Below are 19,473 nucleotides of genomic sequence, written 5' to 3'. Positions count from 1 at the left end.
ATAGGGTTGGGTATGAAATACAGGCAGCTCAATAGCCGCCGGTTAAAATTCCGATGCCGGAAGCCCGATCAAAGAAGATTCCGACAGGCGCAGGTAAGTACCCCTAACCCTCCCTTAGTGGTGCCTAACCCTAACCTCCCCCTGGTGGTGCCTAACCCTAACCCCTACTCCCCGTAGCCTAACCCTAACCCTCCTGGGGGGGTACCTAACCCTAATTTTCCCCCGGGGGTCCCTAAACCTAACTCCCCCATCCCTGGGCTGTCTCATACTTACCCGTATCCTTCGTTTGGGATTCCGACAGTCGGGAAGCTGATGCCGGTATCCTGATCCCCATCGGGATAGCGGCATCAACATTTTGCCGGGCGGCGGGATTCCGAGGTCGGTATATCGATGGCCGGCATCCCGTCCCCCGGCAAATTGACTAAATCCCATATATATATATCGGTCTCTCTACCGCTTTCTGTGTCTTCTCTTTTCTTTTTGATAATTAGTTCTGATCATTGGAGATAATCCAGTATTGGCCTGAGTGCCCACTACTCCCTTTTCAGTTTTGTATTAGTCTCCTGAATTCCCATTGGAAACTCTTACATTAGTTTTATCACTATATTTCGTGCTTTATGATAATCTTTGCATCTCAGATCGGTTTAGCTTTCACAGAGCAATAAGACGTACCATGATGGTTAGAATATGAATTGGAATTGACTCGTAGTCCATACTCTCTGTAGTAAACAATGCGCCGGTGTTTGGATCCAGCCTGAACATTTTGGTGCTCCTCGGGTCTGCGCTGCCTTGTAGGGTATAAATGAGTCTGTTTCCGCTGTCTTTATCTGTAGCACTCACTTTAAGCACCTCAGCTCCCAGCTGTATGTCCTCTGGAACTTGAGCGGTGTAGTGATCTTGCAGAAACTCTGGGCGGTGGTGATTAACTTTTACCACGGAGATGTAGACCTGTAACAGAGGTAAGGAGAGATGTCTCCAATTCCATAGCCTGCAGCAATACAGTACGAATCCTTCTTTGCCAAGCAGGCCATTTAATAAATGAATCCTTCTGCTAAGAGAACATGGGGAGTCCCCCACACATAGCTACATCTTCACTGTGGGGGCACTGTGACACATGTGAACTGGGGTTTCTGTGTGGCATAATGTGAGCTGGGGGCACTACAGTGTGTTTGCTGTTGTGGTGCTGGGAGTAGTTACACATTACACATCGCCAGCAAATCTTATTGACAATAGAGGCTCCCACAAATTAGTTGCACTGGGGTCCCGCAAACATTAATCTGGCTCTGGCTTTAGTGATGATTCTAACTCTTAATACAGTATAAATATCCAGAAGTATTCACTGATTCACAAAGATCAAGTGAAATGATGATATTAATAGTGACGGTAATGCTAATTATAAGGCTGTTTATGAAGACTTCAGTCATAATTTAATCTTTTTGAAGTAGCTGGAAAGTAATCATGTAGGGCTTGGTCAGGATATGGTGTGAGCAAAAGGGTGAGTATGGTGGGAAATATACAGAATGACGGGGGTGAGCCAGGTAAAAACATATAAAAAAGTTTGGAGATAACATAAAATATATAAACAACATAGAAGGGGCAACAACTACAGAAGTCAGCAAAGCAGAAACAAAGTAATAATAGTAAGGATGTAGATAAGGCACAGTCATAGGGGCGTATTTATAGGCCAAGGACCTGATTTAGAGAGTTTCTAACGATTGTTTGCAATTGTGCATACGTGAAAGCCGCACTGTGCACACACAGTTATTGTATTGTGAATACACTTGTACAGAGGAACCATTTGCACAGTGAGTGACAGGCAGTCAGCATTTTAGGAAGGTAATGGGGGAAGGAGGGGGGGGGGTTTGGTAAAATGCACGTGTGTCAGAACATTTAAACGCTGTTTCATGGGCATGCAAAACTTTGCCATTATAAATGTGATCACCTTCACAGCATGAGAGTTCCCTGCGTGTCAGGAGAGCTGCAGTGTTTGCGGCTGGTCAGACTTGACTTACAAGCTGCATGACTGGTCGATGTGCGTTGATGGTACCGATGTTGTTGGATGGATATGAGAAGGCCGCACTGGGCGTTCCTATGCTCGGCTATGCAGTTGAAGGTATTAGCATATTTTAGCAACTGCGATCCGCGAGAGAATGCAGTTACAATTGCATTAGCGTAAATTTTGTAAAACTGTAGAACTCCATAACTACCTATCTGGTCTCAGGTTTTGTAGTCTGCTATAATAGTGAAGGTCAGAACCGATTGATGAAATAGAGCAATTCAAGTACAAAAATATGAATGTATAATTAAAAAAAAAATAAGAATGAAATAGAAAGTATAAGGTTCCATGCAAACAATGCAGCTGAGAAAAGGCATACAAACAGATACACTGTGCTGAAATATGTGCAATCACATAAGAAAAAAACAGCATAAAAGGTAAATATAACACTCATACAAACATGATGTGGTTTATGACAATTGACTTCGAACACTATATAAATAACATGCAGAAACCAACTTTTAAACTTGAAATGAAAGTTTCTATTTGGCTCAGTATTTAACAAAAGCAGCCAATGTGTAATTATTTAATGGAGCATGGAGAATGTATGCATACACTTACAATATTTGGCTATGATTTACTTCTTTAAGCATTAATGTTGGTGACTAATCTTAATCTATCAAATGCAACATGTATAGCCAAGACCAGCATGTGTGCAAATATCAGACAGCAAGTTCTAACCTACATCAGCAAAGGTTACAAGGGTTTACACCTTATGTTTCTGAGGGATTAGGGTTTAGATGAAAGTCATCAGCATATTTATCAGAACCTTTAGAGCTGCCTCAGCAGTGGCAACAGTCACGCAGAAAGTCATGGCGGAGATAACTGAACTCCTCCAGCAATGTACTCTAGAGCTTCCCAGCTGATGTGTAGCAAATGGAGATCTGTGGTTTGGCAGGACAGACCCATTGCTAACACCAGGGTCAGATCTTGGCGATGGGTGGAAGATGCAAATTCCTTGGGTGTAATGAAGATGGAGGAACACTGACAGCACACAATATACTTTGCTTGTCTCCTGCTGCAGAAGAGCAACAGAACTCTGAGGATGATGCAGAGGTCAACGCAAGTCACCTGTAAGTGCTCTGACATTGCTTGAATGGAACTAACTGTGTGTATTCACCAGTATGCTGAGTTCATCTCTGCGTCCTGGGCACAGTACGCTTGGTTTGATACCCGTCATTATTATAAGTGCGCACTTGAACCAGCAATATACTAGGTGTAAAAGATCCATATGAAAACAGGCGTAATTATGCATATGCACAACTCTGCATGAAAGGTCATTCCTTCAACATGCCCTCTCTGAACATAGCCTATGTGAGATTGCTTCATTATGACCCAGTTACCCCCCTTCAGACACAAGTGGAGATGTGTCTATTCATGCGGATTTGCATTGCCTGTTCTTGCGACCGCTTGACTCCTGGACATGTGCAGAGCGCAATATACTCTCTGTAAGTGGAGTCTGCATGAGCCCCAATGTCTTTTGTGTCAGATGTCTTTTGTGTCCAACAAGAAAGATTACCAGTATTATCACATTTTCTTAGATTAATTTATGGGCATCAGAAATGGGTAAAGTTTGGGTTGTATGTTGTGTCTACACCTTATGTTTAGTGTTACGCCATACATATGTTTAGCATATTTGCGAGTATTAATTAACCTAAAGTGGATTGGGGTACTGTAACTTGGAAACAGAAGGAAACAGCTGAAGAAGGGCAGTGTAGAGGAGAAGATGGTGAAGGAATAAGCGGGATGGAGAAATGAATTATTCGGATATCACTGGAACATGTATTTGCTGATAATGCACAAACCTCTCCCCCCCCCCATCCTCTCTCTCATCTCCAAATGTTTCTCTTCCATACGTATGTCTAACTAAATGCTAAAACTGACTTATTGTTTCCCTCCCCCTCTATTGTCCCATATTATCCCTTTCAGTTGCTAATGCTACCCTCTCTCCACTACCTCAAGTTTCAACCTAGGTGTCATCCTCGACTCCTCCCTCTCCTTCAGCCACCACATCCATGATAGATCTCAATTCTTCAGTCTTCACCTCCTTAACATCTCCAGGATCAGACCCTTTTTCACCCAGGAGGAAACCAAATAACTTATTTATGCCCTTGTCGTTCCATATTTGATTTTTGCAAACTGTTAATCTAGTACTAGTCTTCCTCAAACCCACCTCTCCCCTCTAAAAATATATCTTCAATGCTGCTGCTCGTCTCATCTTTCTATCTCGTAGTTCTGACTGAACATCTCATGTTTTCAATGGGTTGGTTAAGCGATCCCAGTGCACACAATGCGGGCGGTCAGAATCCCGGCAGCGTAATCCAGACTGTGGAAATCCCTATGCATGCAGGTAAGTATTCTAACCCTTCCCCTAACCATACCCCTAACCCACCTTTCCAGCAGGCTTACCCTAACCCTCCCCCCATAGCCTAACCCTAAGTCTTCCCTCCTGCAGCTTAACCCTAACCCTCCAGCTTAACTCTCTCCCCCCACTAGTGCCTAACCCTAACCCTAACACTCATCATCGGGATCGCAAGCATCTGGATTCTGGAGCCGGGATTCTGACTGCTGTAGGAAATCCGGAGCCTGGATTCTGACCGCTGGTATTGTGTGTGCCAGGATGCCAACTATGTCCCATTTTCAACTACCTCACTGGCACCAACTCCCCAACAGAAACCAGTTTAAACGCCTCACCCTCTCTTTCAAAGCACTCAATTGCTCTTCCCCCTCCTATAACTCCAAAGTTATCCACACTCCCTCTCCCCTTCTCCACCTTTCCTCTGACTGTTGTCCCTCCTCTACACTGATTACCTTCTCCCACCCCGGTACCCAAGACTTTTACAGCACTGCTTCCCTTCTCTGGAACTCACTCCCCTGCCTTATGAGACTCTCTACCACGCGGGTGTGTTAGTGATGTTAGTAGCTCTGTATACAAGTTTTTTACAAGACATTTTACATTTTATGGTCATTTAAAAAGTGCAGTCTATTAAAGATACTTTTTAACTACTTTACAATTGAAGACATCACAATGACAAATTGAGTATCTATATCCCTGGATTGCAAAAATTACAAAATGAATGTTTACCTGTGTACTAATTGCATGGGATCCATCTGTAACCTGAACAGTGAGGTTATACAATGATTTCCTGCTGACCTGTAGGGGTCGGGCAATGACCAAACCACTAGTGCTCTTGTCGATGTCAAAATCCAGGTCATCATTGCCACCTGTGGTACAGAGCGGGAATAGCATTTAATTGTAAAAACCTAATCTTACATGGAAGCATAGAATTTGACAGAAGATAAGAACCATTTGGCCCATCTAGTCTGCCCATTTAGGGTTAGCTGATTAGGGTTAGGGGTGGGTTAGAGGTTTGGTTAGAGTCGGGGATAAGGTAGCTTGTTACGAAGGTATTAGGGTTAGGGGTTTGTTAAAGTCGAGGGTTAAGGTTGTTTGGGTATTAGTGCTAGGGTATTTGAGTTAGGGGCTAGTGTTAGGGAGTTAGGGTATTAAGGTTAGGGGTTTGTTAGAGTTGGGGGTTAAGGTTGTTGTTAAGGTTGTTTGGGTATTAGTAATAGGGTATTAGAGTTAGGCTGTTAGGGTTAGGGGTTACTTAGGGTCGGGAGTTAAGGATCTTCTAATAAATGTTTTGCTTCACTGTGCATACTATAAGGGCAATGTCTGTATTATCTACAAACTACAGTACAAGCAAACTCAGATAGATCTGTCCATCTTTTCTGTCTCTCCATATGGATATACCCACAATGAAATCACAATTACACCTCTGTAGAAACCAGGCAACATGTAGCAAAAGGTTATTATTCTATATCCATCTCTTAATATACACAATAATAGTAACACATTATTAATCTCCAATTTCTAGGTATAATGTTTGGCAGCAGCCATCCTAGTTCTGTTCTTATTCTACAACAGATTTATAATACTGAAAATCTCTGGATAAAGGTTGAAATTAAATGAACTTGACTTTACCTATAATGTCAAACCAACACCAACTGTACATGGGCTCCGTACTGATCAGTCCCAGCATGTGGTTCACAGGATCTGTCTCCATAACTTGGAAGGTAAATTGAGGTTCATCAAATGATAGTGACTCATCTGAAGGTCTAGGAAGTGGGATCCAATGGATGTGCAGTCTCACAGTGGAAGATCGAGAGAGGATGGCCCCATCTGCTGCTTTTATCTGTAGGTAATTCAACACAGTCATACATTGATGAATGTATAATTGTGAAGATTAGGACAAATGTATAAGATGTTAGATGACAATGGTTCCAGCCCAGTGCCAACCTTTAAAGTTCCCATTTGCTCCTCACACTGCTTATTCCAGGGGCTAAATTGACATTAATGTGAAAGTAAGCCCAGGTCCTTCTCACTACATGGCCAGGAGATCTAACTGCTAATCAGGAATTTATTAGGCTTATTCTTCCCTACTCACCGTCAATATTTCATACTCTCCAGCTGCAAACATGGCAGTGGAAGAGATGACACCAGTGGTGAAGTCGATGGTAAATTTGTCACCAACTTGTTCGAAAATACTGTATGTGACTTGGCCATTAACGCCTTTGTCCCGATCCATAGCTATCAGCCTGTAGATGGGAGCAGGTTCTGGGGAAGCTGCATGTTCTGGAAGTTTTACAGTGAAGAGCTTCTGGGAGAATGTTGGAGTATTGTCATTCACATCGAGGACCTGTATGACGACCCGAGAGATGGACTGCAGAGGAGGCGTCCCTTTATCCGACACAGTGACCTGTGGAAAAGACAAGTTTAGAATATGCCCATAACAACCAACCAGGATCAACCTATCATTGTATAGAATGTACAAGATATATGATAGCTAAAAGCTGATTGGCTGATATGGGTAACTTATCCACTTGTCCTCTTTAAAAGGTATAAAACAGCCCCCCGCTAAAGAGCAGTGTTCCTTTAACAACTTTACTGCCTTATGTTTGCGAGTCTGAGCAAATACTCTATTACTTTTTCAAGTTCAAAATTACAGATGAGTCCACATACATCTATCCTCTATGCGCTACATAACGTGTGAGCGCTGTACGATTTGGTAGCATTGAGCGTATTTTTCTGTGACTAAAATGCATCTTATTTGCAAAGCGATGCGTATAGGATGCATAAGCTTATGCTGATTAAAATGATATGCCTATATTCTGTGTGTGACTGCGGGTGTATCTGCATGCAAAATGCTATGTTACAGTGTAAGTAAAAAATGGATTTTGCATGAAATGACATTATGTAAACTTTTCAGTGGGCTTGCTGTGGAAATGTTTTTCCCCGCTTTACAACCAAGGGTCTACTTTATTCCAAGGCTACGTAATGTAATAATTATTGTCCCACATGACAAGGTTAAACATCACAAAAGACTTTTCACTCACCTCAAGAACGTGTTCTTCTCTATTTTCCCGATCTAGTTGCTTCTCGGTGGTAGAGATCAAACCTGGGCAGATAAACACAACTATCAGCGATATAAATTGGAACTACATCCCTCTCTGTCCCTATTCTCTGACCCTGAGAAAAATGTATCTTCTTGTAACTGTAGTGGGTATTTTAGTTTCATTTACATTAAGAGTGAAATATGTGTTTCAAAATAGGCAGTATATGCTGTATACTGTATAGAGTAACCAGAGAAAATTCAACAATAATGGAAATTTTTATGTTTACAATATTTTATTTTTAAAAAGAAATGGGTGAACAGTGAATACATTTAAACATAATAGGCCTGATTCTGAGTCAGAAGAAATGTTAAAGTTACATAAGTTAACAATTTTTTTTGCGACTGCGCATGCATCGAAATTCCTAAAAATCGTATGGCACATGCATCCCACGGTGTGTGCATACAGGGTTCCAGAACCGATTGAGTGCAGTGAATGTATTGGGCTGGCATTCCTGGCAGGTTACTGGGAGGTTGTCATTCAGGTGCACAAATATATTCTGTCTGGTGTGTTTTTAGATGGTCGCAGGAGTTGTTTTGGGTTTGCAATGCTTAATTGTGTAAATTGGAGGCCATACTCTGATGGAGATTTCCTGTCTAGCATGGGGCTGGTGCAAGTCCCAATGGTGCTTACGGTGGTTGCAACTGCAGTCGCTCTAAGTGGGCATCCCAGCCCTTCCTCGATGTATGGCTGTACACCAGGGGAGGGGCTGATACTACATACTAGCATTAGCATAAAGTCGCAGATGCGAATACGGCAAATGAAACGAAAGCAGTAGCAGCAGAATGCGACTCAGAATCAGCCCCAATGCATTTTAGCAAATGCTGCTGCTAAATGGGCAGTTTATTTGTTGATACAAGTCAGTAATGAAGTGTAGAATGAAGTCTCTATTAAATGCATCTTTGCTACTTTTTTTCACCACAAATCTAATACAGCTTTGGATCCCACGCCATCTCCACCATTTTCAAATAAAAGGTCTGAGGCTTGTTTGCATTATGGTGGTGCACAAAACACAGTATGCCCCAATCTCTTACAGCCTACCAGCTCCCATGCTAAAAAGCAATGGGTCTCTCTCTACCTCCCTGGGCTGCTGGGGTACCCCACCCTACCACTCACCCCCATATTAATTATCGGGGTCCGAATTAAGGGCTCTATTCATCACAACTTTATTAATAAATTAAGTTTTCGTTCCATTCATCAAAAAGGTAAAGCAAAAGATATCACAGATATCTCCTGCTTACCTTTCTCTCCCGGAATGGCCCGCTGTCCCCATACACTAGTATTCATCAAGCTCCAAAAACACAATATTTTCGGAGCTTGACTGCAAGAGCATTCGCCATCTTCAGATGGCGAGTGCTCCCGCAAACCTCTCCTTCCTATGGGTTGTGAAAAGGGGACCTTTCAGATCCCTCAGCCCCTGTCCATCTCCTTCCACTGGATGCCAGGGCTCTTTTGCACATGTGTGACCTGTAGGTCACGCATGCACACTAGGGACCTTATTCAGAGCTGCTCGCAAGATGCGAGCGCTCGCTCTGAATGAGGGCGGCCGCTTCTTCTTTAAAGGCCGGCCTCCTGGCCGCTCGCTAAGCTGTGGGTGACCACCCACAGCTTTAGCGAGCGGCCAGGTTGATGGTCGCGATGGTCAAGACCATCGTGACCATCGGGGCTTGCGACGAGACCCTTGTGGCAAGCCCCACTGAGCCTTCGGTTCTAATAGAGCCGGAAGCTCACCACTGACATCACGAGTGATGTCAGTGGGGCCGCCCCCAAACGGCAGGCGTTCCTTCAGGAACGCCTCTGTTTGGCAAGCCACCCCCCCACCCCGCCTACAAAACGGTGCGAGCTGTCAATCACCATCGACAGGTGCCCCTTTTGTAGAAAGCCCCGGAGCGAGAGAATTTCTCTCACGCTCCGGGGCTTGCGCACACGCAGTGCGGCCGCTGCGCGTGCGCAGTACTTCCACATCGACCCACTTGCGAGCGGGTCTGAATGAGACCCTAGATTCATTGCTCCGAAAAAGCAGTGAAAAGTTCCGGGGAGACAGCTGATTTTTGGATCACCTGTCTCCGCGCCGGCACAATGATGAATTGCTCCGGCACTCGTGGCGAGTAGGAATGTTAATTATCGGGGTCTGTTCAGACCCCTATAATTAACATGATGAATAGAGCCCTAAGTGATGATGAATAGAGACCACAGAGCGGATATATTGTTATCACATTGGTCTCAGTATAATTAAAACAAATAATAAAAAAAAAGACACAATTTTCAAATAAAGTCTAATTGAATAAACAACTCCCCAAAACCCTTGATTACAACTTTTATCAACTACTAAACAATAAAAAAATAAAATTACTTTTCCACCTCCTCTCCTCATGGAGATGTATTTATCACTGGACAGAACATCAAGGTGTTTTGTGCACGTGGGAGCTCTTCATAAATAACTTCCACTGTGTATTGGTATATTTTATTCCAAAGATTAAACTGTCACAGGAAAGATCTTTCATAACTTTGATCAATAAACGGTTATTTACTAACACTGCCTTTAGGTGCAAATTTAACTTAAACCATAGCAGTTAATTAGCTATTATCTGCCTAGTGAAAGTTAGATGATAAAAGCAAAAGTTTGATCGCTGTTATTTTATGTAAATATGCACTAAATATAAATGTTAGTAATAACCCTCATACATTTGTTGAAACCCAACACCATGTGCCGACTGTGCATTAGTCTGTGGAGACATCTAACTATACTATCATCTTGCATGTTGTACTACACGTGTCCTGTCTGCCACGGAGGTGCTACGGATAATAACTGTGAAATGTGTATCAACTCCCAAAAAAAGGTTTTATCTTTAGCAATTTAAATGGTCTAGAACAAAATGAAAGCACTGCAATCAAACAGATTTTTATTTTGATAAATGTTAGTGCGCTATTTTATTTCTGGCTCTAAACGGTCCAATAGATGATAAGTAATCACAGATGGTGATTACAGCAGGTACCCGTAATCTGCCTTCTAGACCAGAACGTCTTTAAAATGTGTCTGTAGCAATGACATGTCTAGTACTTGAGTTGGCTCCACATTGCCGGCAAATCTGTAGACTTTAGAAAAGCAGAACACTTTATGCTGAGTTGGATGCATATTTGTCACAAAAGAAAGTTGCAAAAAGCCGCTCGTCAAAATAGAGTATTTAAGATGCTTTCAGGTCTGCGCCAGGATCAGGTGCGCAAAATTTAAACCGGTTAATGGTTATCGGGTTATCCAATTAACCGCAGTTTTCACAGGTTTCTCAGTCTTGCATAGCAGTTATTGCAAATTAGTTTTCACCATCTCTGAGTAGGTGAAAAGTTGTGCAAAATCCCCATTTTTGGCTAAAAATGTCGGGGCTTGGTGCAGAACCCCTGGGACATGCTCCTTAATGACTAATTAGGCAAAAAGATTTTTTTTTTCAATTAGCTTATTTTGGATAATAATGACATATAATTTTTGGGTTGAAAAAGTAAAAAGTGCAGAAAATGGGTTCAAAGTAGTTGGTTAGGGATGTGACTAGTGCTTTTAAATATCCCACCCTTCCAAAGCAATACTGTGTATAGACACTGCTTTCATGTTGCTTGGAGCTGATGGATTCCATAAGGTAATACCCCCTCTTAATTGATTCTGCTTCAGGTCATGACCCCATCTCTACACTCTAACTCAGGTCATGCCTCCCTCTCTACTCTCTAACTCAGGTCATGCCCCTCTCTCTACAGTCTAACTCAGGTCATGCCCCCCTCTCTACACTCTAACTCAGGTCATGCCCCCCTCTCTACACTCTAACTCAGGCCATGCCCCCTCTCTCCATTCTAACTCAGGCCATGCCCCCCTCTCTACACTCTAACTCATGTCATGCCCCCCTCTCTACTCTCTAATTCAGGCCATGCCCTCCTTGCAATCCCTATTTTTTGGCTCATGTCTGTATATATCCTACAAGGCCTCACATTTGCCCCTTGGTCCTCCTCCCCCTTCTCCACCTTTCCTATTACACCTCTCCTGTCCCCCTAGTTCCCATCCTTCCTGCCCAATACCCTCCTGCCACTGTTCCACACAGTCTTATTATCCTCAGTTTCCCCTAAGGAACACTAAGTCCATTGTCCGACCTTCTACATTTAAAGTTTGTATGGGCAGGGTCTTCAATAATATTCCCTTTACAGCACAGATGGCTAAGTTATTATATGTGTGTGTGTGTGCGTGTGTGTGTGTGGGGGGCATCAAGTTCAAAACTTTGCCATTGTCCTGTATATAAACATGTCCACTTAGGCAAGTTTCATCAGAAAATAAAGAATTATCAGCGCTTCATCACAGCTGCAGAGTGGCACAGTGGTTAGCAGTATTGCCTCATAGTGTTGGCGTTACGGGTTCAATTAGTTACGGGTTCAATTCTGACAAGGGCTGTTATTGAGTGGGGTTTATATGTTCACACTGTATTTTTGTGGGATTCTTCTTGGAATCCAAAAATGTACTCACGTGTGTGTGGGCATTTGTAGTTGAGAATTTACACCATAAGCTCCAATGGAGCAAGCAAATTAGTATTAATTATCTATCTATCCTCTATAAGAGGTGCCATGTATTGGGCATGCCCAGAAGGACGCCAGAGGGACTTCTGGGTCATAAACCCAAAAGTCCCTCTCGCACAAGGGACAGCTCTTATCGGGAGAGCAGTCCTTTGCATTTATCCTCATGCATACCGGGATAATTAATGCTGGCATGCGTGCGATGAGTGGCGGGATGCATCACATGCAAATTGTGATGCATCATGTATCCCGCCCATGATCTGTTAGTTGATCTGGGAGCCCACCCAGAATGCAATAGTTTTTCTACGTCACATAGACAAAACTGACTTTTTTAGCTAGAGAGATTTTAGATGGCCCCATGTGAGTCAACCACTTTAAACAAATTACACTAATTTGGGGTGAAAACATGGGTGTAACTACCATAGGTGTAAGGGGTGCAGCTGCTATGGGGCCCAGAGCTTGGGGGGGGGGGCATTTTCCTTGTCAAAGTTACATGTGTTACTGTATATGCATTTTTCCCCATTGGGTGGTACACAGGGGCCCTTGCAAACTTTTGCTATGGGGCCTTCAAATACCTAGTTATGCCCCTGGGTGAAAATGTTAATTTCATAGGCTTCTACAAGTGATGACCCAGAGTGATTAAAATATAAAAGTTTACAATTGGATATTGCTTCATGTAGGATTCAGTTGTTCAGTACTAAAACTGTTATAATACGACCACCATTTTTTGGGACATAAAGTCATCCAGTGATGAGGAAGAATGACTGGACAGCTTTATTGAAGAACAGGAATGAAATCCTTCCCAGTTCAAGGACCTAATTAGGGAGGTTGTATTGTACATGAGAGTTACAGGCATTCCCACCCTAAGGGGTATATTCAATTGGCCGCGAGAAAAGCCAAAAACCCGCACCTGCGAGGTATTTCCTGCAGGTGCGTGTTTTTTATAAAACCACGTGCCGGGAGGTTTTTTTTGCGCACCTCCTGAGCAAGCGTGATTTTTCCAGAAATCAATGTTCTTAGGAAAAATCACGTGTACTTGCTCTGACACCCCGTCCCTCCCCAAAGGACTAATTAAGCAATTGGAAGTATCCAATTAGCTTAATTAGTCCTTAATTACTCACCTTCCGAAGCGCTGTTTTCTCATCTTCTTCTGCATCCAGCGTCGGGAGCCGGCTCTTCTGCAGCAGCGGTGAGTATGTCAGTGTGTGTGGTGTATGTAAGTGTGTATGAGTGCATGAGTGTGTGTGTGACACCCAGTGCGGTGTGTGTGGCCCCCCGGAATGGGCGCTGGGAGAACTACATCTCCCAGCAGCCCTTGCTCCTCCCATAAGCCCCCGGGACTCCCAGCAGCCCCCTCTCCAGTAAGAAGAGAGAGGGGAGGCCGCCAGGAGCCGCGGAGACCCGGACAGGTAAGTGACTTTTTTTTTTTTTTTAAATTTACGCGGCGCGTGGTTTTCAGTGATGAAAACCCCGCACCCACTGTTATTTTAATTGAATCCCGCGGGTATCGGGAGCGCATATACCCGCGGGATTTCGAAATTGGCCGCGAGGGGCGCAAGGTTTTTTCCTCTCAAAACCTCGCGGCCAATTGAATATACCCCTAAGGCACCGTTTAAAATAATAGTCAACCTGCTGTGTGACTTATTCCGGGTAACCACTACCCGATTACATAGAGAGATTGCACGATTACAACATCGTAATCGTGCAAACGTTCAGTAATCTTGCACACATCGGGCAGATATAGGGGATGTAACTGTCGTAAACGACCAGCGATGCGCGCACCCGCTGGTCATTTCCGACATCAATCATCGCCTGAACATGCTGGTCAACCTGACGATAACTGCAGGTTGAGCATGTTAGGGGATGATTGATGTGCCTACACTGAACGACTGAACGTTCAGTGTAGGCAAAGCACCAGACTGTGAAACGACTGCACGATTACAATATCATAATCATGCAGTCGTTTCTATGTCTGCTAGTGGATGTGCCCCATTAGACTTAGGGGGAGATTTATCAAAGCTCGGAGAGAGATAAAAGTACCAACCAATCAGCTCCTTACTGTAATTTTTTAACACAAAGCACTTTGGAGCCCAGTAAGTTCTAGTTTTCCCACTACAGCATCATCCTCACTAGCCTTGGGGACACTACATATGAAATGAGAATGAGTGAGCATGAGTATGACTTGCTGTGGGCAACTTCTTCACTTGTCCTTCTAAAGAGTGGAAGATCCTACATAATAATTTATAGAATGTACTAGGTACATGATAGCTGCTGATTGGTTGCTATGGGATACTTCCCCACACGTCCTCTTTAGAAGGCTTGCCATATCTCCCCCTCAAACTTATTTGGGCCACCAGCCTGTCAATAATAGACCATAACAGTCTTCTCCTCGCTGCCATTTCTGCAGTACGAAGTTGGAAAGTGCCGTTCGTTTCTAACAAAAAGTATATGCAGGCAGCTCTTTCTTTATATATGCGGCTACATTACACAGTCTTGAAAGGACACAGCTGTGTGGGAAGGAAGCATTGTGCCTACAGCAATAGTGAATAGCTGCTTGGCATTGTTAGAGCAGCACTCGTGTTGGAACAGGTAAATCGAGGATCAGCTGTGTATTGTTATTTGTTAAGCAGAACCTTTCTGCAGAGGTTGTTGGGCTGTTACTCTGTGAGAAAGAAAGCCAAGAATTTTAGGGCTTAACCTACTTTAAGCAGGAGAGGCCATCAGTGCCAAATTCCAAAACAAAAAGTTCCTCATGGTACACTATTTACTATTACAAACACAAGGAGTCTGTAGGGGCAGGTAAGCAGAAACATAGATTTGCCTAACCCCAAATATGCTCCTCTACAAAGAAAACAAAAGAGAACTTTGGCTTTAAGTCACTGCAGTTTCCAGACTTTATTTACCGTATTGAATCATCTACTCATTGGATTTGGGACGTATGTCATGCATGCAACTTCTTGTCTACTTCTGCGTCTTGTAACACTGTCCTGTAGTTTTTCATTGGCCTGGCTCAATGTAAACCTCTTGTATGATGTGTTTTGAGCTTTGCTTAGAATTCTCTTATTGCATATCTGTCACGTATACACGGTGGAGGTCATTTATGAAGCACAAAACTTTTGAGGCATATAGTGCATAATACTTATTGGCAGTGTAGTGTGCCTCCATTGGCACAAGCGTTCCTATGCTTCTGTCAAAGCGCACAGGTTTATGGAGCTTGTGGTGTTTGCATTAGAGCAGATGCCTGCTCTGGCCCATAGGAGTTGGTATGTGGAGAAGAAGCAAAATGAAATTTCAGCTTGTGGCGCGATAAAGTGGTATAGAAGATGGTACATGTTTTTGGACATTCCTTAATGTAACTGAGGGGGTTGGGGGGGTGAACAGGGGAAGAGCACCAGAATCTTTCAGCACAGAGATGGTAGTCACTTGTAGGGGAACATGCTCTAGTCTCATGTTCACTTGTGTGTGTCTGGTTCCCACTATAACACTGCCCACTTTTAAATGTTTCTATCTACACTTGTGCAGAGCTTTTCCCATTCATTTGAATATCCCATTCATTTTTTATATATAGCACACATGCTGGAAATACAATTGTAATGAATGGGCTACTGAAATTAATGGGAAAAGATCCGTACTGTGTGTACTTGATACATTTGTAAAGGCATGTCAACAAGTCAAGAACATATCAACCACATATCAAACACTTATCGGTCACATATGCAATTTGAACATGAGGCAAATGCAACCACCAGCGATTAATAGCCTCCAGTGGGTATTTACTTAGTAGGCCACATGGCCGCATAATTAAGTGTTTAGTTAATAAAGCCTGCTTGAGGACTTAACTAAGCTTTTATTAATTTAACTATGATCTAATCAGTCAGCTGGGGTTTATAACTTTCAAGATGCTCTTTAAATGATGCTACTGCATGAAACCATTATCACCAATTGAAAGGAAGACTTTCAGGTGACAGCTTAGGGGGTCATAAGAATAATCCCTGTGTATTTTGAAGCTGTCAATATATAATGTGTGGCTTTGTAAAAAGGCAGCTCACAGTCACACATAACATAATAGTATTGGTCTTTACCCAGAATGTACTGTGCTGTACCTAGGAAGCCATATTTACTTGTTTTCAAGGAAATATGAGTTTCTAAATTACAGTTTCGGGCCTAGTTACAGCAAGTTTTATCATATTAATGCATTTAAAATTTACTTCAAAAGAGCTCTATGTGGTAGTTCAACACTTTGTGGGTCTTATTCATTATTAGGGTCCAATTGACTCCCTATTATTAAGTATCCAACTCGCCATGATTTGTGGTGGTGGATACTAAAATACCGGAGCAATTCAATATTGCTCTGGTGCAGAGACGGAGCAGCTGTCTCCGCGATACTTACCACTGATGATTCCGCAACCTGGCAGTGTTCACAGGACCGGAGGGGGCAAAGGGCTCCGATCGGTTCCCTCTTCACAACCCAGACTTACGTTCCATAGGAAGGAGCTGGACTGTGGGAACCAATGCCATCTCATAGGTTTCCGCAGGCAAACTCCCAAAAACTTTCACTTTTTGGAGTTTGCTGAGTACTAGATGGCCCCCTCAGGTCCATATTAATGAATGGGCTTGTTACTAAAAATTAGAGATGTGCAACGGAACAATTTTGCTGGTTTTGGTTCTAATTTCTTTTTAAATCTTTTGGTTTTGCCAAACTGCCATGACTGGTTTTGGTTTTTCTTCCAAAAATTGGCAAAAAAGCTGTAATCACATAATTTTAGACTTTTTTTTGTTCCTAGAGTATTACTAACTTCAATAACATTAATTTCCACTCATTTCCAGTCAATTTTGACCACCTAACAGCTCACAATATTGTTATCAATATTCCATTTTGTGACTGGATGAGAGCTGTCATACTGGCTTCCCCTTGCAAAGGATTGTTTCACAGTCAGTTGTTTTTTAAAATAGTAGTCTTCTTAGGGCTCTATTTATTAAAATTATTTTTACTAAAATAAAGTGAAAAGGGGTGTTTTCACACCCTTTTCACATTATTTTAGTATCACCTACAGTTATTACAGGGCAATTGGAGTAGAATTCGTAAAATTAGTAAAAAATAAAATTCACTTACCTGACTCCAGGGACCGGAGGTCGAGGCTCCGGTGATGACTCCCCTCCGATCTGTTAATTTCCCATGCTGCACTGCGGCCCGGTCATCAGGTGATCGGGTCCCAGTGCAGTATGGTATATCAGCTGACTGGAGGCATGGAAGACATCACCGGAGCACCGATGACTGCAGGTGCTATTAAGGGAGGGGGGGTCGCAGGGGGGTCCGTGATCGCGGGGGGTGGGGCTTAGTGTATGGGACGGGGCTTAGCGCCGGGGGTAGCAGTGGCGCCCAGACGGTGCATGCACGGGCCACTAGTCACGGTATTTTTTTGCGAAAATTTCGTGGCTAGAGTGCGGAGGGGATTCACAGGGGCAGAGCTTTATCGCAAGCTCTGTCCCTGCAAGGGATTTGTAGTAAATCCCTGTGATATTGCCTGAATTCGCAATGCGAATTCAGTCGATAATATCACACTACAATCTGCATTACAAATGTGGATTGTAGTAAATAGAGCCCTAAGTCCCCTTCTGGGATGAAGGTCCATCCCCAGCAGCAGCAGCAGGCCTAGTAGTACTGCAGGATTCTTCTGAGGAATCCTGGATAGGGAAGGAGTCACCTAACATTAACAAATTGGATGCAGGACTACCTCATTACTGATATTGAGGATGAAGGTGTTGGGGGTAGAGATTGCAGGTGCTGGGATCTAGTTGAACTTGAGAGAAGAAGGGAGATAGCTGATGCTGGACTGCTTGTTTTTATATTTTTAGCACCAGCTTCTGATGTTGTCAAAAACTTTCCATGAGTTCGCTGCAAATGACGTAACAGGGAGGAAGTTACTAGATGGATAACGTCCCTACCTCTATTTATCGTGGTTTTACAAATGCTACAGATGGCTTGACAATTGTTGTCAGGATTTGAGTAAAAAAAAATTCCACGCATAAGCGTGCATTTGTTGGTCCTATGCCCATGCATGACAATGGCCTTCCTCTTATCATGGCCAAGAGCTGCTTCCACTGGTGCCTGAGTTACACAAACAACATCCTCATCCTTAACATCCTCATTAGCACCGGCATCAGCTACACAAATATCCCCCTCATCCTCTTGCACTTCCTCGGTGGCATTTTCAATTTCTACATTATCAGCTATATTTTGCTGCTCATCCACACATTTGCAGAAATGGTGGAAGGCAGCATCTCTGCGAGTACAACAATATCAGAAAGGTCAGGCTCATACATCGCACTCATGGACACACATAGGGGCATATGTATCAAAGCTTGATGTGAGATAAAATTGTGAGATATATATCACCAACCAATCAGCTTCTAACTTACATGTTGCAGGCTGTGTTTAAGAAATTAGCTGATTAGTTGGTGATATATATATTTCACAATTTTATCTCACATCAAGCTTTGACACATATGTCCCTTAGACTCTCCTCAGGGATTTGTGACATTTCTGTTTCTGAACGCACAGTTTGTTCTACTGCCTTAGTGGTTTTCATATTTTTTATACCCCTTCTACACTCTGAGTGATAAGGTCTTGCATCATCATGAGAGGCAGAGGAAGATGCCTCACTGACACTTGCAGAACCACTACTCATAAATAAAGGCCATGGCTTCAGTTTTTCCTTGCCACTGCGTGTGGTGAATGGCATGTTGCCAATTTTATGTTTTTCTGCACCACACTTTCCCTTTATTAGATGTGTTTTTTCTTTAGCACTGTATATTGTTTTTTTTTTATTTTAGATGCCCGACAGACCCTCTATGCCCTCGAGCATTGGCTTTAGTAGATAACATTGAAGGACTAACATCGTCATCATGACTGGTGGCAGCAGCTGCAGCGACAGAATTTGGTTGCTCTTCTCTAAACTGAACGTTATCCATCTTTCATTTCACAGATCACTGCGTAGCTTATCTATGCATGTGAAGAAAGCGCACCAAACAGTACAAACATTACAATTATTATTTTTTTTTTTTTTTATGGCGCAGCTCTATTCTTTTCGTGGACTGGAGCCACAGGACAAACAGTACAAACAATACAATTATTTAATAAAAATTTTTTATGGTGCAGCTATATTCTTTTCGTGGACTGGAGCCACAGGGCTTATATATGCACGTGAAGAAAGCGCACCAAACAGTACAATTATTTAATTTATATTTTTGATGTCACAGCTCTATTCCTGCGTGGACTGGAGCCACAGGGCTTGCCTTATACATGCAATAAAAAAGTGGCCTATATAGCAAAGCGTGAAAAACACCCATTTTTGCTGGTGATATGGCTTCGCTCTACGGGCCCCATTTATCAACGATCTAAATACCAGCGGCAT

The 19,473-nt window shown here is 43.0% G+C and overlaps 1 protein-coding gene across 1 annotated transcript in view; it reads right to left on the bottom strand.

Annotated features, from left to right (window-relative positions):
• The window catches only part of FAT2 (FAT atypical cadherin 2), a 95,804-nt gene that overhangs the window by 53,321 nt on the left and 23,010 nt on the right, over nucleotides 1-19,473 (bottom strand). The window contains exons 3-7 of the mRNA XM_088447182.1: nucleotides 7,457-7,518; nucleotides 6,508-6,819; nucleotides 6,045-6,255; nucleotides 5,142-5,281; nucleotides 673-948 (exon numbers count right to left, since the gene is read on the bottom strand). Of these exons, the coding sequence (XP_088303308.1) occupies nucleotides 673-948; nucleotides 5,142-5,281; nucleotides 6,045-6,255; nucleotides 6,508-6,819; nucleotides 7,457-7,518 (1,001 nt within the window). The remainder of the gene's footprint in view (nucleotides 1-672; nucleotides 949-5,141; nucleotides 5,282-6,044; nucleotides 6,256-6,507; nucleotides 6,820-7,456; nucleotides 7,519-19,473) is intronic.

This window comes from Taudactylus pleione, unplaced genomic scaffold (assembly GCF_031769625.1).
Source record: "Taudactylus pleione unplaced genomic scaffold, aTauple2 ptg000422l, whole genome shotgun sequence".
Lineage (NCBI taxonomy): Eukaryota > Metazoa > Chordata > Amphibia > Anura > Myobatrachidae > Taudactylus > Taudactylus pleione.
The sequence above is the reverse complement of the archived record's forward strand: the minus strand, read 5'-3'. Positions and strand labels throughout refer to the sequence as shown.